Genomic DNA, 25675 nt, shown 5'->3' on the forward strand with positions numbered 1-25675 from the left:
TTCACATTTAAGTCTTTGATCCATCTGGAGTTTGTTTTTGTGTATGGTGTGAGGTACAGATCTTGTTTCATTTTTCTGCAAATGGATCTCCATAAACTGGGACATTCTTAAAACCAAGGATCAAGTCTTATTCAATATTGTATTCCTCTTTGTTTTTCTCTCAATTAGTACAATGGCTGCTATATATAAAACATTTAATATATATTTGCTGAAAAAGACAATGACACATAAAAGAGTTGATCTCCCCATGCTCTACCTTCTCTTAAGCAACTGAGCTTTCTTTGGTCAAGATGCCACCTGCTTTTCTGTCAGAACTAATCATCTAAAGCCCCACAAGCCTACTACCCACATATCTGTGACAGGAGTAAACTCCATCAATAGCTCTGCAAGGAGCCCTGAGGTGCTTTGCTCACATATCCCTCACCCTAATTTGAAAGTTCATCACTTTTGCTCATTGTATATATTATTTACCATGAGCATACAGCATGTTATTCCACATAGTGTTCAGAAAATCTGTAATTAGCCAGACTAGAAACAAGGCAATAAAAATGCCAAGCAGAGAATGATTTACTACATCCTTATTTATTTATTTTTATTATTATTATTTTTCTTCTCAACATCCCAGAAGACATGAACAGACACTTCACCGAAGACAACATTCAGGCAGCTAACATACACGTGAATGTTCATGATCATTAACCAACAGAGAGATGCAAATCAAAAACAATGAGATATCATCTCACCCAAGCACTAATAACAAAGTTTGAAAAAACAGAAAACAACAAATGCTGGCAAAGGTGTGGAGGAACCAAAACCTTCATACACTGCTGGTGGGACTGTAAAATGGTGCAACCACTATGGAAAACAGCATGGTGCTTCCTTAAAAACCTGGAAATAGAAATACCATATGACCCAGAAATCTCACTATTAGGTATACACCCTAGAGAAATAAAAGCCACAACACAAACAGATATATGTATACCTACATTCATTGCAGCATTATTCACAGTAGCAAACAGATGGAAATAATCTAAATGTCCATCAATGGAGGAATGGGTCCACAACTATGGTACATACACACAATGGAATACTATGCAATGTTAAAGAACAACGAATCTTCTAAACATCTTGTAACATGGATAAACTTAGAGGCCGTTATGCTGAGTGAAGTCAGTCAATCACAAAAGGACAATATTGTATGAAACCACTACTGTAAAAAGTCAAGAAAAGAGTTTCACAGACAAAAGAAATATTTTTTGATGGTTACCAGGGGTGGGAAGGGAGAGAGGGTGAACCACTAACTAGAGGGTAGATTCATATTAATTTGGGTGAAGGGTAAAAAAAAAAGCAAAGGTTTAGCTTACACCAAGAAAAGAAGTACCAAATTGATTTATTTTCTATTATATTCTACATTGAGAGTTGGATATTCTGATACCCAGAAGACTTAATCACCTCTCTTTTTAAAAAAATAGTTTATTGTGATTTGAGTGAGAGTTTACAGAGCAAATTCATCTTCCACAGCAGTTCACATACACTTTGTTTCACAATATTGTCCCACAATGCAACAACTCTCCTCCCACTTCCTCACCATAGCCACTACTTCCCTGTGTCCTTCCCTCCCATGCACTCCTGCCACCCGAGCTGTCTCCCTGAGCATCACAGCCCTTCTGTTCTCCCATGATTGATCTCTCCAAGGAGTGTATCTACCTAATGTAAATGTTCAGCTCATATGCCTGTCTTTTGTTTGGCTGGAAGGCACAGAAGTGGGTTCAATTCCAGACCTGAAGGGCAGCTAGGAGCCATAGTCTTGGGGGTTCCACCAAGCTCCACCAAACCAGCAAACCTGGTCCCTGGTTTATTTATTTATTTTTTCATGGTTGTAAGTTTTTTTCCACATTGTCCTCCCACTGTGCCCAGGATCTCTTACACATATCCCCCTCCACGTGGTCAACAGTGGTAGTTGGGCACAATCCAGTTCTTCTGGTGCCATGGTCATACAGACTGAGGATCGATTGCATGGTGTACCAGTCCTCTGGACTGTTTCTGTGTGTCCCTGGTTTTCCTTGTTCCTCTTTAGTCTGGACGAGGAGAGACCCATCATTTCATCTAGATGGCCGCTTGCATGCTTTTAAGATCCCAGTCGCTACTCGCCAAAGTAGGATGTGGAACAATGTTTTTGTGTAGTATGCTATGCCAATTGAGCTTGATGTTCCCTGAGGTCATCGTCCCAAGCTGGCTGTGGCCAAGAAATGACCACAACCTTGTCCCTTGTCAATTCTACTATGTAACTAGAAATTCTTACAGAACATACAAATATACTTGTAAAAACATTGTCTGCCAACCCTATATAGGCCCATAGGCACACTGCCCCCTACATAGATATACCTAATTGTTCAGCCTGTCCACCCATCTATCTGCTCATAGATCAATGTTTGCCATCACTGACAATGCAGTACTGGATTAGTCATCTCTCTTATACATTCCTCTCTCAAATACACACATACATAACCCACTATCTATGTATATACCTAAATAATGCACACACAAAAAAGCTGGAGTTAAACAACCTGCTGCTGTTCTTCTCAGCCACTTGTTAGCTTTTGTGGCCTTGGGCAAGTCCCTTACCTCTCGCCATCTGCTCTATCTACACTCTCAGCAATGCCAAGAAGGTCAAGCAAACATGGGTTAAAATAATCACAAGTACAACAATAAAAGAAATAGCTAATATTTATTCAGCATTTATTATGTACAGGCACAACTTTAAGTGAATTAACTCATATAATTCTTATAGCAACTCTAAGGTGCAGGTTCTGTTCTCATCTCCATTTCACTGACAGGAAACCAAGGCAAAGCAATTAAGTATTTTGTGCAAGTCACAAACCTACCAAGGAAAGAAGTTGGGATGAACATCATATACTACCAACACCACAAACATTGTGAGAGTAACAGGTGTTAGAGATGACAGAGATTACATGTGATGTCAGACCAAAATAAAATAACCATTTCAGAGATGGAACAAATGTGGTCCAGCAAGTTCTCAATGTCAAGCAACATCTGAAGTATTTCATTTTTAAATTGAAGGAGGCAGTAGAGCCTCCTGGTTTCTACAAACCTAAGCTCTAGAATTCAACTTTTAAAATCCAGCACTTGAATTTTACTAGCTATATTAATTGGAAATGAAAGGTTAAAGGTGTCTGGATAGTTGTAAGACAAACTGTTAGCCACTATTACTGGGACTATACCTATTCCTGCAGCACAATCCAAAGGCTCAAAACTGTACATTCTCTTTGAAAATGCTAACAGAGTAATTATAGTACTTTGGATGGTATGATGGAAGGAGAGTCTCAAGTATAAACATATCAGGTATTTTCTTCCTGATAAATCTATGAAGTGAAAAAAGAAAGAAAGAAAGAAAGAAAAAACCCTGTAAATTGATATAATACCCAAGAACCAAATTTTCAGAAATTGATTTTCATACCATTTCCTTCCATTGTCTCTACACAGTTGTACAGAATAACATCCAATAAAGATAAATTAGAAGGTAAAAGACAACTCACCTACTACAGAAGCAACACCTTTAAAAAGAAAAAGTTTATTCACCTGTGGGCTGACTGTGTGCCATGCACCAACAGGCCTGCAGTTGCCAAAAAACCTAAACTCACCGCCTTCAAGTCAATTTCAACTCATAGGAACCCCTCTTTGGCTTTTCGAGGTGGTGTCTCTATGGAAATAGATTGCCCAGTCTTCCTTCCGAGGAGTGGCTGGTGGGTTTGAACTGCCAGCCTTCTGGTTAGTAGTCAAATGTCAAGTCAGACAGAACTGAGTCAAATCCAGTTCTTCTGCTTGTGGCCTTGGGCAAAGTTGCTTTATTTCTCTGACTTTATCAAGGGCTTCTGAACATGGAACAGATTCAACTGCTTCTCAGTGGTAAAATTCTCAGGATCCAGGGTAACTGCTCTCTCCTGTGGGGTTTGTAAGATTCATGGCCTGCTCTTACTCACTCACTGCCAACTCATTGCTACTCCTCCTTGAGTTTCCCAGGCAGTATCTCTACAGAAGTAGATTGCCCAATCTTCCGTCCGAGAAGTAGCTAGTGGGTTTGAACTGCCAGCCTTCTGGTTAGCAGTCAAATGCCTTAGGCATTGTGCCACCAGAGCTCCTAGGCCTGCTCCACAGGCCTCTGATAAGTACTTTTTGTAGTCTTTCAGGATCACACTGGCAATCTTAGTAGCTACAAGAGATACATTATGGGAATTCTTTGGACAAGTAAGGCCCTGCTTTGCATTGAACCAAAGGAATGTTAAGAGTTTATCGCCATAGTACTAACAATAACCAAAAGATGGAAACAACGTAAATTTCTCTCAAGAGATGAAAGATAAACAAAATGCGGTATATACATACAATGGAATATTACTCGGTTATAATAAGAAATGGAGTTCTGATACACACTTCTACATAGATGATCCTTGATGATATTATGCTGAATGAAATAGCCATACATAAAAGGACAGATATTGCAGGATTCCACTTACGTGAAATATCTAGAATAGGGAATGTATACATACCTAAGTTTATTAGTGATTTCTAGGGGTGAGCAGAAGGAAGGGGAAAAGGGTGACTCATTGCTTAGAGGACACTGAGCTTCTGTTAAGGGTGGTGGAAAAATTTGGAAACGGTCATTGGTGATGATTACACAACATGATGAACACCATTAATGTCACTGACTGGTACATGTGAAGAATGTTAAAATAGCAAATGTTTTGTTACAAATATACTTATTCACAATTTAAAAAAGAAAGGAGAAAGCCAAGCTGAGCAAAGTTTCCATTCATAGGAGGCAGTTCTGATATTCTATCAGGAGAGTGGAGGTGATTGAAAGATTCCCTCTACCTCCCCCATACCGGCCCATTCAAAGTTAGGCTACCCAACCATCACTGCCTGTTCTTTTCAGACACACATCAGAGTAGGACACAAAGGAGGGAGAGCTGCATTATTATCCTTAGATGGACAGTTTGTGGTTTGAAGGTGGTCTAAGGTACACGTAGCTCACAGGGGTCTAGTTGACAGTTGAGGCTGGATTTCATATGAACTTACTCCCCAAAGGGCCACCTATGCACCTTGAACCATGTCAATGCTGTGTTCCAACAATTCTTTCTCACAGTGGCCCTGCTTCCCCCAATCTACTTTGCTTGCTGCCCAACCCCTAACCCAGGCCACAGGGTCTTTGGGCTTAAGGCTGAAAAGATAAATAACCACTTTTTTCAGAGCTCTGGAAAAAGAAGCTCCCTGACTAGGATTCTTCACACCACTGTGTCTAGAGAACTGAGTTCCAACCCTCCTCAGATTTCTTATTTACACAAACTTTTGTGACTACATTCTCGATGGGCACAAACCTCAGGCCAGAATCATGACTCAGGATGTGTTTCTAAGCTGAGAAGTTAAATTGTTCATGAGTGTATGTTATATTATGGGTGAAGCTTAAAAATGGTACTTGGTGTTTGGAATAGAAATATATATGGAATATTGAGGATCCATAACTTATTAGGATTTAACCAGAAAATATATATGAAGTCCTTTTTGCTCAGTACTTACATATGCTTAAAAAAAAAAAGTAGTAGGTAATGTAATAATACTTGCAGTTTTCCTAAGCTAGTGTTTGTTGATAGCTCTCATTCATTGGGAAAAAGCTTTCTCTTCGCTTTGTAGTATAAGGAAACTGAGATGAGGAAGTTAGGGAACTTGCCTAAAGATCTCTCATTTCATATAGGGTAAAACATGGATTCAGATGAAGGTGTTCCATTCCGGAATTTAGGTTCTTAATCTCTATATCCTTCTATCTCTTGTGTCAGGTGAAGAAACCAACACTCATAGACATTCTGTAAAATGTTCAAGGTCACATTGTTATTAGATCTGACAGAGAAATCCAAATTCCAGCTACATCCACTTTCAACAGTAAGCCAATTCTAAACCAGCATCCTGTTTGAGACATAAGAACATGTAGCCACTATGCACCTAGCCTCATAGTGGATTTTCTAAATGAAAAATCCAATCAGATAGTGGATGATGACATCCTCTAGTACCTGATAACCTCTGTGCTACTGAGCTGCTGAAGATGACGTCAAATGCATGAAGCTGTACACAAGTCAAAAGCTTTATCAGTAGACCTGGCAGCTCATGATTAAAGAGGCACTGGAGTCCCCAGAACCAGAAATGCCCTTTCAAAAATTTTCCACAATTGTTCTTGCTTCAAGTCATGATAAAGTATTTCCAGTCAAATGCACCAGCTCACATGAACCTATTTTCTAACAGAGAAAGAAGCTAGTTTGGGTGTAGGATTTATAAAACTTCTTGGTGCCACGGGCCATGTAATAGACAAAGTGGGACTGTTTGAAGTGGCTCACGAAGAATTCCAGATGATCCTAAACTTTCTAAGCAGGAAGATTGTTGGGCCATCACCATCCAACTTCCCTCCATTAACAGGGATGGAACTGAGCTGAAGGAACTTGTTCTAAGCCACTGAGCAAGTTAGTGAACAGCCAGCTAGGATCTGAAATGAGAGGTTGGACATGGCCAACTTTCAAATACCAGTTGTAAGAGAGCTCAAGGCTTGGAGCAGACACTGCACTCAAAGCTTCTGGTGCAAACCTCTGGAATCCACTTCTGATTTAAAAGAATGTGAAGAAATTTCTCATTTTCCAGATCATGCAATGTAAACTTCAGAGATAAATTAAGAAAAGTAGCCTTAAGATACATAAGAGACCTCTTTCTGGTAGTCTACAGGAAAGCCCGAGAGACAGAGAAAGAATACTTTGCTCTTGATCTTTACACAGAAAGGTCAATGGCTTCCTCACAGCCAAATCAAACCCACTGCCATCAAGTAGATTCTGAAACAGAGACCCTAAAGGACAGAATACAACTGCTCTATTGGTATTTCCAAGGCTGTAAATCTTAATGGTAGCAGACTGCCTCAACTTTTTCCCGCTCAGCTGGTGGGTTACCAACAGCTAACCTTTTGGTTAGCAGTTGAACGCTTTAACCACTGCACTACCAGAGCCCCTCACAGCAAAGAACCCAAAACTCTGCTTACCTAAAGCAGAAAGGAAGGGTGGCAAACTGAAAAAGGCATGAAAATGGGAATTGGCAAACTTCTTTGTTCCAGCTGTTAACCTGGCTAGGTGCTTCCCCTTGACTGGCCCGGGCAAGGAAGAACAGGCATGACACTATGCGCCGCGTCACGGCAGGATTACCGGCACCCGGAAAACGAGCCAGAGAAGAAATAAATGCAACTCCAGTCGCTCTCTGGGTTCTTAGTGAGGCCCACGCCGGGCAGACAGGCAGCATGCTAGGCCAGAGGGAGTGAAAGCAATACCCGCAAAGCGCCGGGGAATGTACCTAAAGCAGTTTCAGCTAGAATGAAAAACTTTTTCTTTCATTTGAAACCAACTTTCCAACCTATTGGCAAAGTCTTTTGGGACACAGCATCCAGGAGATCTGGGTCGCACGCTTGGCTGCAACCCTGTGCTAGAGACTGGAGAAGGGAGGCGAGCCACTTCCACACCCTTCCCGGGCGCTCACCTGCGATGTCCCACAGCTGCAGGCGCACCACGGTCTCTGGGTCCCAGTGTAGCACCTTGAGCGCGAAGTCCACGCCGATGGTGGCCCGATAGTGAGAGGAGAAGTTCTGGTGTACGTAGCGTTTGATGATGCTGGTCTTACCCACTCCCAGGTCGCCTATCACCAGAAGCTTGTACAGGTGTTCTTTGTGCGGGGCCTGCATCCTGGCGGCCGGGCGGCCGTGACGTACCGGGCTGGGAAAGCGCAAGCGGGGCTCAGGGGAGAGACTACTCTGAGAGCGCCTGTTTAGGCGCGAGGGAAAGGAGGCGGCGGGGCGTGAGCCAAGGGGCGGAACTCCTCCCAGACCCGCAGGAGAACCGCCCAGAGAGGCGCTCAAGGGTTAATCCTCCTTCGCGCCCCGAGCGGCTTGGCTTTGGAGAGGGGTAGAGACAGGAGCGGTTCCCTGGACTGCAAACTCAGGGGCTCGTGTGTGAATGCCTGGTGCAGCACTCACTTGCATAGAGCTTCCTTCCAAAGGACTTTTTCTTCACCTGTGCTCCTGACCACAAAGCTTTAAGGTGTGGATTCTATTTTCCATGATTAAGTGTGAGATAACTGAGTGTCAAAAGTTAAGTGATTTGCGGGAGATGACACAGTGAGCAACAGGCACAGCTGAACACAGGCTTGTTGGGCCACCCGCTCCTCCCTCATCCCCAACACCCTACACTGTAGAGAGAGCTATGAGGTGTGTGTGTGGGGGGGGGCAGCAGAGAATACAATATCAGGAGGCACCTGAATGTGGTGAGGAGGTGAGCATACAGAAATCTAGGGAATGAGTACTCCTTACAAAAATTAGTTATTTTTTGCCTGGATTTGCTGGGATTGAACTTCTATGCACAAGATCTCATTTCTTTATTCCAGTTGTCTTATGAAGTAGGGTATTTCGTTCAATTTGTAGATGAGGAAATCAAGGCTGAGAGCAGCTTTCCCAAGGTCGTTCCATTAATAAATGTTAGAACTGGAATTTGAATACAGGCCTGTGTAAAACAGAACGCAATATTTGGAATGTCAGTCGTCTTTCTGCCTTCCTCTTCCTGCTTTACAAATTTATCCGTCAGCCTTCACTAGTCCCTCACAATTAGAGGGATGCCTTACTCTCCACATTTTTAAGAAGATGAAAGTTACTATGTATAAATAACCTCAAACCCATTGTGAGTACTAAACACATGTGTCTCCATGAGTCAATATTGACTGTACGGCCAAGAATTTGGTTTAGTTTTGATATTAATAAGTAATGAAATGAAGGATAAGCTCTCCATGTCATGTTCTTTGATGGAAGCACTATTGACAGGCTTTATATCTTATTCATCTTCAGCTCCTCTCAGAGGAGAATTCAGAAGCTTTTTTTCTGTAATAGACATAAAGTGAAGGTTTGTAGAATTGCATTGATTTCAGTTTTATTGAAGTTCTTAGATAAATAGACCTCATTCATTGGTTTCCTCCCACACAGAGCCACACCAGGCAGATTATATCTGACAAGTAATCTGCCTGCTTAAATTATTGGCCAAAACTCATCTTCAATTTACAAGGAATGGAGTTTAAGAACCTGAGGTTCTTAAGCCATTTGTGGTGCCTACAAAATCAGGCATGATGACAAAAAGACCCTTGCCAGATCTAAAATCCCACTTCTGTGTATCTGAAATACAGATTGGTCTAGGCAAAGAGATGATGGTGACAGAAACAAGAAAAGGGGAAAGAAATGTGTGACACAGTGTGGGCAGGTCTTTGATGCTATATATGAACCAATTTCTTCACAGGACCCAGCTTGTTTTTCTAGCCAGATCCAGGCTGAGTCATCCTCACTTCACCTGGTCTCCCCTTCTGATCAGAAGCATATTGGAGCACTAGATGACTAGATTCATAAGGAACAAGTAGGACTAGATCTGGGTTCCCTGGGGCATGAAGCTCATGAAATTTGAAGGGTCCTCTTTAAGAAAAAGGATATAAAATTACAAATACAAAATTAGGTACAGGGCCTTTCAAGGGGTCTTGAAGCTTCAGCTTCATTGGCTCTGAGCTAATCTGCCCATGGAGCCAGGAGATTCCTCCGTCAGGGACAGTGGCCAACCACGGTGAGCAAGCTTCCTGGCTAGGCAGGAAGTGTGTGCAATTTATTTCCAGAAGCATTCTTTTAGGTCTTATGACAATTCTTCACAGTCGGAAGAAATTACTTGTGGTTTATATTTTTAAATCTTTTCAAGTAAGGGTGATTGATGGAACACTACAGTTTAGCAGTTCAGTGATATCTTTGTATAAGCATCTAGATCACTGACCTTGAAGAGACCCCTGTGTAAAATGAGGGATCTGGGTAAAAATATTTTTGGAGTGTCATTTTGATTCTAAAGTACCAGAATTCTGAGTTTCCTAGATGTCATCTGGTTGGAGTGATATACCAGTTACTTCTAGTCACCCTAAAATGGTGCCATTACCCAAGATGTGGCATTTTCTGTGCTGCAACCCAGTTGCCCTATCTTTAGAAATGTTATTGAATGAGGGCAGAGAGATCTGGTAGAAAAGCTGGGGAAGGGTCATTTCAAAACAAACATCATGGCATGGCTCTAGTTTCATGGCTCCACTTTTTCCTCAGCTGCTGCATATTTCCTCTCAAGACAAGGGCAGAGAGTCGGGATGAAAAAGGCACTGGGAAGTAAGTAGACCATTCACCATCTCCTGCTCCTAAACGTGATGCTTCATAAGGACACATCTGCCCCTATCTGATAACCAAACTGTCCCAGATGCCTCGAGACTACCCAGCAGGATAGGATGCTCAGCTCAGTCCCAACAATACCGCCAAAGGATTTGGCTTTCCTTCTCTTCTGAGAGAAGACCTGGGGTCCTGTCAAGTGGCTTCTGCTTTCAGAACCATGGAAACCTGTTTTCTACAGCAATTCTCAAAACATCTCCAGTGACGTTTCGACAGTCTCCATATCCTCAAATTGCTAAACCACAGCACACCCTCTCCTGAAAACAGGAAGGCAGGTGACTCAAGTCTGTAAAAGGCACAGAGTACTCAGAATTGAAGCCTGGAATGGAATTTCAGAAGGCACAGAGTCATGTTTCTTCGTCTCCAATCCCTTGCTGTCCAGTGTTGCTACACTTGCTTGAACTTATTAAATTGAAAAAGTAATTCAAATGATTGGAGACTGTTTTATAAATATGAACTTGAAGGGATAAACCCCCATACTTCTCTCCCAGGGCTGCTGTATTAGCTGAGTCCCTGTGTAGTCACCTTATTTGCTTTTGCCAATAAGAGAGCCATAGGGAGTTATTCATCAGCTTATGTGAGTTCTTAATTATTACTCCAAAGAAATGCTTAAATGACTGCAATAAGAAGTGCCAAAGGAAATGCTATAGGAAAAGTGAGCTAGTTTTCCTTAGATTAATACAAGGAATATATCTGAAAAGAGATAAAATTTACTCTGCAAAATGCAAAAACCAAAAAAAAAAAAAAAAACAAATTCAGTAACATCAAGTCAAATTTCTGAGGTAGTATAGCAACCCCTCCTTGGGTTTCCAAGGTGACCCCTCCTTGGGTTTTCAAAGTGATATTGCCTAGTCTTCCTTCCAAGGAGTGGCTGATGGGTTTGAACTGCCAGCCTTCTGGTTAGCAGTCAAGTGGTTTAGGTACTACACCACCAGAGCTTTTGCATTTCTGCAAAAGACAAGAGATGCCATATACTTTGTCATCCAAACTAGGACTTGTGAGAGTGAAAAGGGGCTCTGTTAATAATTATGACCAAACAGTAAGCACAAGCCAGGGCTGTCCTAAAGAATGCTCATTGGATTGTTTGAGTTCTCAGATGGGATCTACAAATTACAGTGGCATTTGAAAAATCTTGTAAATCACTATTTTAATAAATAGTTCTGCCAATTTAAATCTGAAGCTCATTTCTCTGTTGTCTTCAAATAGCTTCCTTTTTAACCATTAGGCTTGTCTACAACCTGTGCTAACTTGCAATGGGAGTTATATCCGGTATTGCTGCAATTTTCTGGAAGTGGGCAACAACCTTTAGATTATTTAGAGAAAGGCCAAGATGGGTTCTATTTAGAACACATTTTAAATGAATAAATTTTAACTTGTGAAGATTTTAGTGTTAAACTTTTTCTCCAAAGAGAAAGACTATGTTAGGATATTTAATGATTATCATTAGAAATTGATTATAGGTGAGATTTTGAACCCATCATAATTATGGGCTAAGAATACCAGATTATGCCCTAAACCATTTCAGCAGTAAATTTATGATCTACTAAAATGGAGTGTTGTAGATGCATGTATTAGACTCACATGGCAAAGTTGCACTTGCTTCCTTCCAAGAGGAATGAGTGAGAATGAGCTATGGAATGGCTAAAAGCAAGCTTCTGAGAAGAACAGAATGCAGAATGATTCTATAGGAGCTCAAAGTTTCAGCTTCTTTTTGCTGTGTTCTTACAATGGGCTAAACTCTTTACCTTGGTTAGTTTAATCCTCAGAACCATGTTATATGAATGGAATTTGGCTCAAATATATTAAGTAATTTGCCCAAAGTCACAGATGGTCAGTGACAGAGTGAGAATTCTAAATTCTAATTCCTAAATTCATGCATTTTCTGCTATTTCACATTCTTTCAGCATAAAATCCAAGGCTAAGTTTCTAGCCAAGCTTTGTTTCTGCTATACTATTAGACATTCAGGCTGTGAAGAAAAGGAGTTATTTCTATTTTCATTTCTACAAAGTCCTAAGTATCTCGGAAAATATCCAATAAAGAAAGAAAAGAGAAATCCATGATTCCAAAGTAAAAGGACGTATCCCACACCATACAACAACTAAAGCTAAAAAGTCAACACAAGCAAAAATAGCATACTACTCATTGGAGGAGTGATCTTACCCTGCATTTGTGGAGAATATATACCAAAGGGTCTGTCTGTAATGCTCTCAGAGGAGACAATGCATTAATAATATTGAGGATCTTCAGTGTAAGAGCACCTGGTCCATAACAGATGAGGAGACAGGGAAAGGTATGTTCTAACTCAGAAGGATAGCTCAAGAAAATTATTGAAATAAATAAATAAAAGAGAGAAGAAGAAAGGAAAGAAGGGAGGGAGGGAAGGAGAGAGGAAAAAAAAAAATGTTGACAGACCATCAAAGCATCAATCAAGAAATATTGTTCTGCAAAGCACTGTGAGAGAATCTTTCAAAGGGCAGAAGGCAGAAGAGTGGTCTTAGATTTATCTAAAATAGTATGTTAAGATATAAACCCTACCATCAAAATGGTTCTATACAGGTTCAAGAGTTAGCATGTACACATGTGGCCCATTGCCTACCTCTCTGACCTCCTTCTCTGGCTTCTTCCTTCCATTTCAGCCCATCATTAAATTTTTATATTCTCCAACTTTGAGGTTCTGACTTACCCTACTTGAGCTTATCTACTCCTGTGACAGTATAACAAACTGGGCTGGTGATTAAACTCTGGAATTGGGAAAGTTTATATGATTTAACATACAAGTTCCACCACTAACAGGTGTAAAACCTTAGTAATTTAAATTTTGTAAGCCTATGCCCTCATCTGTAAAATGAGGGTAATACTTTCTACCTTATAATGTTGTTGGGAAGACTAAATGAAATGATTCTTCAAAGTTCTTTCCATAGTGTTGGCATAAATACATATTAAAAAAAAAAAATTGTCAAACTCTCAAGTGTCTGCTGATAATTTCTATTTCAGCCCCAGCCATAGTCCTGCATTCCATACCCTTGTTCTAACTGCTTATTGGGAGTTTCTACTAGGCTTTCTGGTTGGCATTTCAAATGCAACATGTGCAAAACTGAACTCATTATCTTCCCTAACAGACTTGTTCCTTTTCCTGTATTCCTAGTTTTGGGTCAATAAGTAGTTCACCCTCTCCACAGTCTACCAAGCCTGAATACTTAGTTGCACTGTCTCCTGCTTCTTTATTACCCAATGTGTCCAGTCAGCTAGAGCCCTCTGATTCTATCTCAGACAAATTCCGGACTGCATTTCCTCTACTCCATAAAAGTACTATTAGAACATAGAGGTGAATATCTACTGAATATTATTGTGAAGAAAGAATTTTTAAGCATTATGCTAAAGGCAAAGAAATAAATAAAAGAAAAAACATTTTAAATGTCTATACATGCGATACTACCAGAAGCAAAATGGGGGGAAAAATTGCAACATTTAAATTGGACAAAATAGAATATATTTATCTATAAAATGCTATTATAAATTATTTTAAAACATTCAAACAGATAAAGGGAAAAGATATGAACAATTGACAATACAAGAATAACAAAAGGCCTATAATAATATGAAGAAATACTTAACTTTAGTAGTAATAAAAAATATGAAAATTAAATAATAATGAGATACCTTTATTAACTTTTCAAAGGGACAAAGATAATTTAAAAGTGAAAATAACTAATATTCATAAGGATTAAAAGTAATGGATATTATCATAGTCTGGTGTGACTATCATTTCTTTAAAATTAATGAGAGGGAAATTTGGATAAATATGTATTGAAAATCTTAAAAAAATATGTACTATTTGACCCAACATATTATACTGATAGAAATTTATGTTAAGGAAATCATTAAATATGTAGGTACATTTTTAGCTTCTAAGATGCACGTTGCAGTGCTACTATAATAGTAAAATAATTGCAACTTTCTAAATATACATCAGGTTAAATAATATTAAGCAGCTCTGATGACACAATGACTAAGCATTTGTCTGCTAATTGAAAAGTCAGTGATCAGAACCCATCCAGCTGCTCCACTGAAGAAAGACCTGGCAATCTGCTTCCGTCAGATGACAGCCAAGAAAACCCTCAGGAGTGGTTCTACTCTATCAGATGGGTCACTATGATTTGGAATCAACTCGATGGCACTCAGTAGCAACAACAAATAATATAACAATGCAATTATGTGATGGCATATCACATGCCATTTTTAAAAATGCTGTTAAAGAAAAATATTGAATGACCCAGAAAGATGTTCACAATATTTTCTTATAATATTTTAAAATTAGTAGAAAAAAAATTACAAAAAGCAATAACCTCAAATTTGGTATAAAGTATATATACATATATACATTTACATGTATACACATATGTATATATCTTACAGATAATGCATAAAGAATTATACACCAATACTTCAGCAGATTCTTTGGATGGTGATATTACTGTTTTATTTTTCAAATTAATTTATTTTATATTTTCCAATATTCTATGTTTTCTAATTTTTCTACTATGAACATTATTATGTTCAGAAGAAGAAAATAGTTTTGCTGTTTTATTTTTTAAATAAATATGTACTGAATGGGTCTTAAAAGAAGATTCAGTTCCTGGCCTCAGTGTTCATCATGTAATCACTTTCCCTAGGCCTTTCCACCCAGTGCTCAGAATGAGTGTTTTAGGTTTCAGTATTTTTCCAGCCAACGTTTCCCATCCTGATCCCGCTGCTTTTACCAATGCTGAAAAGTTTGCCCTCCCAAGGGAAGTGGCACACCATTTGAAGGGTGGCTTAATCAGTCTGACACTCCAGAACCAGTCAGGCAAGGTCCCACATTGCCCTGGAATGACTCTGCCACCGCAGGCCAGGCTGAGCTCGTGAGACACTGAATGGAGTCATCACCAGGAGCACCATGTTCCTGAATGCAAACTGATTGTCTTTGTCGAAAAAGATGGCCTTACCATTTTGATGAAAATTCCCATTAGGATCTCCCATATTCAAACCTTGATATCATCTTTGACCCCTTCTTGTTTGTGCCTTGCTTTTCCACTCTGACATCATTTTGTATGACTTCCCCATTCATCCTGTCTTTTCCATTTCAGTTCCTCTTGATAGCTCTCCAAGAAGCACCTTCTTGGAGATCCCCTTGATTCAGTTTTTCCTGCTTTGACCTGTCTGTCATGATCCTAACATTAATGTTCCTCAAAAATAAATTACCTTAACAGGGCACTCCTCTAATTACAATATCTGAATTTACTTGATGTGTGAGAGATATAAATTCTATCTTATTTAATCCATTGTTGAGTTGTGTTTTCTTTAATGTGTAGTCAAGACAAATTCTAAATGACAAACCTTTCTTGAGTCCAACAGGAAGACATCACCTGCCTTCCTAGCACTCCTATATACTAGCAGTTTATATATATATGTCACTTCACTGTTCCACCTCCTACTAGCATTCTTTCTGTAGGTTTCCTTTCTTTCTTTTTTGACTCTGCCTGTAAGACCAAAAGCCCAATCTCAGTTATATACCCTACTTGGCACAGTACCTGCCACATCATACCTGTATGCTCAAGACATGTCCTGCTCTCCTTCAGGCTAGGCTGCATTTGGTGCCCTGACTTGCACAGACATTCAGTAAATGTTTACATGAAAATTGAAAATATGAACCATGTGAAGCCATGTCTTGGATTACTGCCAACCACTCTGATCCCTGGATGGAGGAAGCTGCCTGCTTTTGTTTTGTTTTGTTTTGCCATTACAAGGAATTTGGGCTTTGCTGCTGGCATGCACAGAAAGCAATGGGAAGGTGGGAGTCTGCAAACTGGAAATGACAAGGGCTGAGTTCCTTCTCTGTCTCTGCCACTAACTCAGCCTTATCCCTTCATCTACCACTTCTCCCACCCTCTTTTGAATAGCTCTCTCTAAATTTTTAAGACATTTCAAAAACAATCTGGCCTCATGCATTACTCAGAAAACTCAAACTCACTGCCATCGACTTGATTCTGACTTATAGCAACTCCTTCTTGGGTTTCCGAGGCAGTATGTCTATGGAAGTAGATTGCCCAGCCTTCCTTCTGAGGAGTGGCTGGTGAGTTTGAACTGCCAGCCTTCTGGTTAGCAGTCAAATGGCTTACTATGCCACTAGACCACCTGTTTTATGCATGAAGGGTCTTCAATATAAGTAATTATTCAACAAATATAAGTTCCATTTAATCAGTTGTTTCTTTTTCAGGAATCCATCCTAAAGATATCATTAGAGGCCTTCTCCTGCACTGAAACAGTCTGGTCTGGAACTCCTGGTGACAACCATTGCTCAGTTATTCACTGCTGCTTTCTCCATTTGGTGCAACAATTCTTCAACAAAAGCCTTATTACTGGCTCATCAAGGTGGAGGTCTTTCAAGGTAATTCAATCAGGGTATATTATCTCGATGAACACATCTTCCAACATTCTCAGTTGTTCAGAAACAAAGTTTGTGTATCTTCACGGAGCACACCTTGACTGCTGACATGACAGCCTTTGAGAGTGCAATAATTCAGTGGAGGTTACTACTGGAGGTTCCAGGTGGCGCAAATTGTTTGCTCTCAACTAAGAGCCTAAAGGTTGGCAGTTTGAACCTACCCAGTGGTATCTCAGAAGAAAGTCCTGGTGATCTGCTTCCATTAAGATTATAGCCAAGAAAACCATATGGAGCAGTTCTATGCTGTAACACATGGGGTCTCCATGAGTTAGAATTGAGATGAGCACAATGGCTATAGTTTGGTTTGGGTCACTCCTGAGTCACTCTGTGGCATCTTGGTTTACTCCATATTATGTGATTTTTTTTTTTAAAAGAAATAATTTTAAAATGTGTGAATTGTCACCCACTTAGGAAAAGTTTTACAGTCCCTGGAAACTTATCTTAAACCATTTTAGAAGCAGTTTCCTTAAAGAATGACTACCAGACAAGAAAGTTCCTGAAACTTCCCCCTCTCCCTCCTCATTGGGGTCATAGCCTCTTAAATTCATGGCCCAGTCTCCCAGCTTTTGGTATGCAAGGTTGGCATTTTTTCCTGCTGGTACAGACTCCTGAAGCTCAGCCTAGGGGATTAGACAGACCTTGCCCTCCAGATAATGGGCCAAATAAATAATAATTGAAGATAAAAGGGATTTTCACAGTTTCAGCAAAGACTAAGAAGATTACATGTATTCTCACCTTAATCACAGTGGTAGCTTTATTGCCACGTGGGTTCACAGTGAGGTCACAAGTTACTAGCAGTAAATAGGAGCCTTGGAAGAGTAAGAATTATGTATCAACATGCATTGTCTTCTGGTTGCTAATTAGTTAGATGTGGCCTGGCATTTATTATACAGAGAAGTTAGCAGAACTAGGAAAAACAAGATTTGAAATACTGAGCTAACAAGCATTCCCGAGAAGACTGTAATTATGGGTTCCAGGAAGGGAGTGATAGTCATTTTGGCTGAGAGCAGGAATACATATAGCAGATTCCTAGTACACACTAAATTGGGAGACTAAGGGTAACTCTTAACTTCATGTTCATGGTTCTTCAAATTCTACTAAAGTAGACAAAACATTGGGTCCAGTCCCAGCTCTACAACTCACTTGCAATATGTCTTTGGGCAGTCATTGGACATTTTTGGCCCTCAGTTTCACTAGCAGTAAAATTAGTGATTAATATTATCCACCCTTCTTGCCTGTCAAAATCAAATGAAATTAATGACTCTACTATTGTTTTAGAAATTGAAGAGAGATTGCTATACAAAAGTAAACTGCCCATATTCCACCACTAGTCTGTCAGTTTGTCGTACAGTGGTGGCTTGCGTGTTACTTTGAGGCTGGAGGCTATGTCACAGGTATTTCAAATACCAGGAGGGTCACCCATGGTGGACAGGTTTCAGCAGAGCTTCCAGACTAAGGCAGACTGGGAAGAAGGAAGGGGTCATCCACTTCTCAAAGAATTGGGCAGTGAAAACCTTATAAATAGCAGTGAAACACACTGTCTATATATTGCTGGAAATCGTTATGAATAGCCCTGAAACACTGTCAATAAAGGGCTCACATAGAGCAAGGATTGTGAGGCTGGTGCACAACCAGGCAGTGTTTTGTTCAGTTGTACAAAGGGTCATTATGAGTTGGAGCCGACTCAATGGCACCTAACAACAATAACAACATTGCCTGTATTAAAGGACTCAAATTCAACTTCCTAAGAAAGCATCAAGAACCCTGTCTACTAGAAGTGATGCCCTAGACCCCTGCATTTTAGTAACACATACTAATTTTGTATCTAACCAATTGAGTTTGAATTGTGTCTCTACCACTCATCTGATCTTGGAGAAGTTGCTTAGCAATGTGTCTTGAAGGTTTATTCTGGTCTGTAACCATATGTAACTAAGATCCTCCTTGCCCCCCTTTTTATGGTGGTATAGTACCCTTATTCTTACTTTTTTATAAAGAAAATCAGGCCAAGAGGTTAAGCTCCTTTTCCAAAGATAGACACTACATGTAAATAACTTGAACTGTAGTATAAATCCATAATTGTCTATATGTGAAGTCTTCATTCTTTATATTGTCATGATGCATAATAAAAGTGTTCTTGGGTTCATTCTGCCTCTCCTACTTACTAACTGTGTGATTCTGAGCAAGATACACAACCTCTTTGTACCTCAATTTCTTTACCTGGAAAAGGAGATAAAATCATGCTACTTCACAGGGTTGTCTGAGGATTGAATTAATATTTATAAAGTACTTAGACTTTGTGCTTGATAAAGGTGAAGTATTTTTGTTTAATAGAAATAATTTTCTGAACTTCTCTTCACCAATATATAATGTAAGTGTCTTAGTTCTCTAGTGCTGCTATAATAGAAATACCTCAAGTGGATGGCTTTACAAACAAGAATTCATTCTCTTATGATTTAGGAGGCTAGAAGTCTGAATTCAAAGTGGCTGGTCTAGGGAGTTGGTGAAGGTCCCTTGACTTTAGGCTTCAGCTCTGCCTCTTGTTCCAGGCCCACTGGATCTGGAGGCATCTCCTAACTCAGGCAGCTGCTGAGGTTGATGAACCAAATGTCAGTAGGTAAAATGGCATAATCCCAAAATCAGCAGGCAACATGACAGGCCAGTGGTTCAAGTCCAGAGATGAAGACTCGGCTGAATGCAAGATCCAAAATGTGTCAAAAGCTAGAGACCTTCCTCAAGGCCTCTGCATATATACTAGAAGCAGGCCATGGTAGTTAAGCTGTGTGTCAATTTAAATGGCTGGGCAGCTGGATGTAGTTATTTCCCCATGAGGACACTGGTAATTAGTTCCATTATGGAATCTACTGGAGCAGGTGAGTAGTTGCCTTAGGAATGTAGTCTGCTTCCAGTATGTAAGAAGAAGCATTGAGAAAGGTCCCTGCAGCTTTCTGGCACACTTAGACCCTGCATGTAGCTAAGTTTTCATTCAGCAACCTGTCATGTTGTTGGCCGATCTTAGATTGTTTCTGGACTTGAACCAGTGGCCTGCCTTGTTGTTTGATAACTTTGGGAGTGTGCCATGGTACTTGTCGGCCTTGGGTTTGTTAGTGTCAGCAGCCAGCAGCTGCCTGAGCTGAGACATCCCTCTAGCTTCAGTGGTCCAGGAGCAAGAGGCAGAGCTGAAGCCCAAGGTCAAGGGTCTTTCACCCAGCGCCTAGAGCTGGCACATTGAACTCGGACTTATAGTCTCCTAAATTGTAAGAGAATAAAACTCCTATGTGTTAACCCATCCATCTGTGGTGTTTTTGTTGGAGTGGCACTAAACCCAAAAACCAAACCTACTGCTCTTGAGTCATATCTGACTCATGGAGACCCCTCCTTGGGTTTCTGAGACAGTATCACTACAGAAGTAGATTGCCCAACCTTCTTCTGAGGAGTGGCTGGTGGGTTTGAACCGCCAGCCTTCTGGTTAGCAGTCAAGTGCCTTCGGCACTATGCTACTAGAATAGAGGCCATAGCCTGAAGGCAACTACTTAGCTGCTCATAGCAGATTCTGCCATGGAGCTTATTCTAATCCCATCATGGGGAATAACTACATCTAGTAGCCAAACCACTCCAAACCACAGTCCAGCCAAGTTGGCACACAACCTTAACTACCACAGTAAGTTTATCATTTTCCACATTATGAAGCAGCAAAATATGGTCAGTGAAGAGAAAGTAATTTATTTTAACAAAGTTACTTGATGTTGTTGTTGAGTGCTATCAAGTCGATTCCAACTCATAGCAAGTGTACATGACAGGGTAGGACTATTCCATAGGATTTCCTAAACTGTAAACTTTATGGGAGCAGATCACCAAGTCTTTTCTTCTGCAGAGGCACTGGTGGGTTAGAACACCTAACCTTTCAGTTAGCAAGCCAAGTGCTTAACCATTACACCGCCAGGGTTCCTCAAGAAAAGTCTTCCTTAAAAAAAAAAAAAAAAATCCTTAATTTTCATTCACCACTCTGAGACAAGATGGGAGCTATTTTTTCATTTATTATACACTTATACAGGCTCATTTTTAAGAGATTTGACAAATACAGAAAGAAGAAAAAGTAAATCAGTCATAATCTCATCACCTAGTATAATCATTCCCAACATCATACTGCATTTTATTATTTCTGTATTTATTTGTTTGGAATGTCTGTGTGTACATTGATAGTTAAATACAGTTACAACCATACTTTATATTTAGCTTGATTTTAAAATTCTACTTGTTTATATACTGGGGATTTATTTGGTTTCAAGCATCATGAAATATATTTTTTCAAAGGTCATAGTCCATTGTTCCTTAAAAGTATATTTACAGTAAAGCTCAGCAAATTATCACTTTTGATCCCAAATAGAACATTTTAAGTATAACATCACTAGAGTCTTGATTTTTTTTCTTATTTTTAACACATTATGTATGAAGTGATATATCACAGGAAATGGCATTTTAAGAAAATATCATTTCCTTTTACAAAAGATAATCAAAGCATCTGTTGTTGTTTTTCACAATCTGAAATAGGAAGTAATAAAAATAGTCTTCTTGAACTATATAAATTATCTTTCATATATTTTGGCAGTTCCTCAAAAATGCTAATGTTCACAAAAATCAACATGGTTTGTGAACATAATTTTTAGCACATGCAAATTTTCTACATCTAATCATACTTAGCACATAGCACTTTTTTTCTGGAGTATATCAAAGCATTTCACACATCTTAATAAGGCTTAAAGTTTTTTTTTTTTTAATTAAAGATTTAATTTGGGGTAATATTCAACAGAGAAATTCTACCAAAAAAAAATGTAAAAAAATGCAATATATAATATATAGCTACAGACTCAATCCTAGTTCACTAAAAGGAACAGTCTATTGAATGAATATCCAGCAAATGGATTTGAGCAAAATCCATTTATTTCCATTTTTTACCTATCATAATTACCTATTAAAGTGAAATATAGCCAAAAGATGAATTTTTATCAAGCATAGTCAATTGGATAAATAGCTTTATGGACTTTACTAAATCCTCATTTCTTTCTTCCACCTAAAGTATTTTTGCTTGTCTTTTTTTTTTTTTTTTTTTTTAAGTTTTCATCCCTCTGTCAGTATTTGGATGGTAGCAAGTGCCTAAGGTACTTGACTGCTAACCAGAAGGCTGGTGGTTCAAACCCACCTGCCACTCCTCAGAAGGAAGGTTGGGCAATCTACTTCCGTAGTGATACTGCCTCGGAAACCCAAGGAGGGGTCCCTATGAGTCGAGTCCGACTTGACGGCACATAACAACAACAACAACAATTTCTGGGAAGTGACAATGGACATCATCCCAACTGGACATTGCTATATTACTTTTCTCATCTACAAGTTGGAATTGACTCAATGGTAATGGGTTCCATGTTACTTTTAGAGTCAGAAGCTAGGATAGTACAGATCTCAGAGAATACTTCTATTTATATTCTTAAATAGATTATTCGAAGGACGTAATTTGTGCTGAGATCTTTTGTGACTTTAATTTAGTGTTAAAGCAGCCAATAACATGATTATCTGGAAAAGAAAGTTAGGAAATTGGAAAATAAGGAAGGAAAACAGATAAAGACTGAGGACAGAAGGGAAAATGAAAGAAAGTAGAAAGGAAAAGGAGGGTACATTCATCACACTCCTACTCTGTGCCAAGCATTGTATCATTTAGTTCATAGCCTAACCTTGAAATGTAGGTATTTTCTCCATTTTACAGATAAATAAATTAAAGCTTGGAGAAGAAAAGTTTAATTTCATAAGGTAATGCAATTTCTAAATAATCAAGCTAAGATTTAAACTCAAATGTATCTGACTCCATAGCCCTTATTTTTACACTACAGTTATAGAAAATTAATTATAGCCATAATATTACATTACTGTTACAGAAAATTAATTATAGCCATAATATTACACTATCATTATAGAAAATTAATTATAGCCATACTATTACACTACTATTTTAGAAATTTGCAAAGGCTCTGAGCATTCTTCCTCCTGGATTATGACAGTAGCTCAATCTGGTTGTTTTCTAGGAAACTACTTAGCTTATGACATATAGTGGACATTCAGAAACATTCATTTATTGAAATGATGAATGAATAATTGCAAAAGCAGAGGAAAGAAATGGGAAAATGAGTTTCTGTTTTTGTTAAGAAAAAAAGGTGACAGACATAAAAGACTTTATAAAAGACATAAAAGAAGGTCAGAGCTATGGTCAGTTCTATTCTGAACTACTATGTTTGTTCAAATCCACCAGCCACTCCTCGGGAGGAAGGTTAGGCAATCTACTTCCGTAGTGATATCCCCTCGGAAACCCAAGGAGGGGTCGCTATGAGTCAGGTCTGACCTGTCGGCACATAACAACAACATGTTGGAAGGCCTATTTGGATGATGTTAGTTAAAGACATGAGTTCAGATTGAGTATCACCAATAATTGTGGGATCATATGGTCTCTTGCCTGAAAAAAAAATATTAATAAAGAACAAACAGGAGTCAAATTGGACTAATCTAAAGATTTTCTTTTGCTCTGAGAAAACTCAGCGGTTTGGCCATAGATTCTGAGGGCTTAATGACCTGTCACAGATTACATTCTTATTACAAGATTAACTCTCAAATAAACATGAATCCTAAGGGTTCTTTTAGACTTAGAGTCAAATGAGAGTTAGTCTTCTCCCAAATTCCTATCTTATTCATTTTTGAGGCTTCATCTTTTGAACTGAGCTGAATCTTACAGGATACAGTCCTCATACATCAGATGCTTATTCAAAACCCTAGCATTAAACATTAAGACTTCATAGAAATAGCTAACAGGAAAGGAGCATGAAATTAGGAAAGTGGAAAAGAAGAAGGAAAGCAGATAAAGACAGATATTAATGGAAAATTCATCTGGCAATGGTATTAATTATGCCATTTGTCATAGCAAGTAGTGAAAAAAATACAATTAAAAAAGCTTTAAATAGTAAAAGGAATGCTAGGCAATACAGTTCAAAGTCTAACGATATGGTGAGTTTATGGGAAACTTTATCCAAGCTCAAAGATGTTAAAGAGGATCTTGGTTTTTAAATCTTTTTACTTTGGCTTCCATGGTATTGGTTTTTTTGTGCCAATACAGGCTACTAGTCACCAAATATAGGCGGTAGGGGGTTTTGGTTTTCTTGACGACACAGCTTGACTGTGTTCCTTAGCCATCCTTGAAGTTAGGTTTCACCATGTTATTGAGTTCTTGCCAAGAGGAAGTGAGCAAAATTGATGTCCATTTCCAGGCCTAGCCCATGAAACCCTTCTATGCATGATCTTCCTGCTTCCTCCTTTTACAAACTGTTAGAAAAAAGCATTGCAATTTTAGACACCATATGGCAAGAATATGGGAAGCTTGAACTTTTGAATAATCAGTTGAAGGAGAGATACCTGACCATAAAGGACACTTCCTGTGGACTTTATGTAAAAGAGAAGTAAATTATTATAATGCCTGAGCCATTATATTACTTTAGCTAATTAAAAAAAGGATGATATCAGGAGTAGAATGATGCTCAAGAACAACTTAAATTATACGGCATTAGCTTGTTATTTGGGGCTAGAACTCTTGTTGGTGATCCATGCTATACAATAGAGAAACATTTGAAATTTGGAAGATACTCTCTGAGCCTATAGCACAAGGGAAAGTGGTTGAAAAGAGCAGAATGTGTTGTATTTGTTGCTTTGGACATGCTAGTGCAAAGAAGATATCAGCTTAGGTATCAACCAGTTTTCATGCCACAATAGAAGGTAATAGATAGATTCTAGAATTTGGCCCATCAGACAATAAGTAGGCAAAGATGGGTGGTTTCTAGGTATCAGAAAGTGAATAATACGATTTAAAAAAAGGCTTTGAGTAATGTTAGCCCAATAGTGCGGGGCCTTCTGTCTTAGGCTGGGTTCTCTAAAGAAGAAAAACCAGTGATATTTATATATATATAAACAGAGAGAAAAAAAAAAAAAAGAGAGAGAGATTTATCTCTAGGAAATGGCTCACACGATAGTAGAGGCTGGCAAGTCCCAAGTCCCTGGGTCGGATTGTCAAGCTGGAGGCTTCTCCTGACTCATAGAGCTGCAGAGGCTGATGATCATCAGGCAGCACAGCAGGCTACTCTGCAGAGACTGATGAATCCAAGACAGGCGGATAAGATGGCAGGCTACTGGCTCACAGACTGCAAAGGCTAACAGTCCTAAGATCGGCATGCAATACAGCAGGCAGTTGATTCAAGTCCAAAGAACCAGAGGTCTGATGATGAGGAGCCAGATGCAGGAAACTGATTGAGCAAAAAGCCAGAGTGCTTTGCCAGAATGTCCATATATATTGGAAGGAGGCTACACCCCTGAGGAAACTCCCTTTCAACTGATTGACTGATCGTAGCGGATCTCAATACATTGTATCTGATCTCATCATGGGAGATGACTACAACAATATAACTGTCAAACCACTGAGAATCATGGCCTAGCTGACTTAACATACAACCTTAACCATCACACCTTCCTAGAGATTGTGTCAGATGGCTTCCAGTAATCATCTTTTAGAATGAGAGATAAGTGAATGAGAAAGCAAAAATAAAAATGAATCTGCCTTTAGAATTATATTTAGAAAAAAGCTTTAGTGTTTAGAGGCAGTTGAAACTACCTGGAAGCAAATACATTTCTGAAGTTTTGAGGAAATTGAATTGCAAAAGAAGCCATGAACGAATATATTTTTTAAAAATGCATTTGACAATATAAAGCTGCAGGCCCCAAAATTTCATGAGCTGAAGAGAGCTCTGAAATTTGTACAGCCCTAGAGGAAGGACTGTTCCCCAAAACTCAC

At 39.2% G+C, this 25675-nt stretch overlaps 1 protein-coding gene across 1 annotated transcript in view; it reads right to left on the reverse strand.

Annotated features, from left to right (window-relative positions):
- Positions 1 to 7777, reverse strand: part of RAB38 (RAB38, member RAS oncogene family) — a gene marked incomplete at its 3' end in the record, with an annotated part of 32744 nt that extends 24967 nt beyond the window's left edge. The window contains exon 1 of the mRNA XM_007956488.1: positions 7576 to 7777. Coding sequence (XP_007954679.1) covers positions 7576 to 7777 — 202 coding nt within the window. The remainder of the gene's footprint in view (positions 1 to 7575) is intronic.
- Positions 7778 to 25675: the final 17898 nt, after the last annotated feature.

Source organism: Orycteropus afer, unplaced genomic scaffold (assembly GCF_000298275.1).
Source record: "Orycteropus afer afer isolate SDZICR_OR568_19922 unplaced genomic scaffold, OryAfe1.0 scaffold00626, whole genome shotgun sequence".
Taxonomy (NCBI): Eukaryota; Metazoa; Chordata; class Mammalia; order Tubulidentata; family Orycteropodidae; genus Orycteropus; species Orycteropus afer.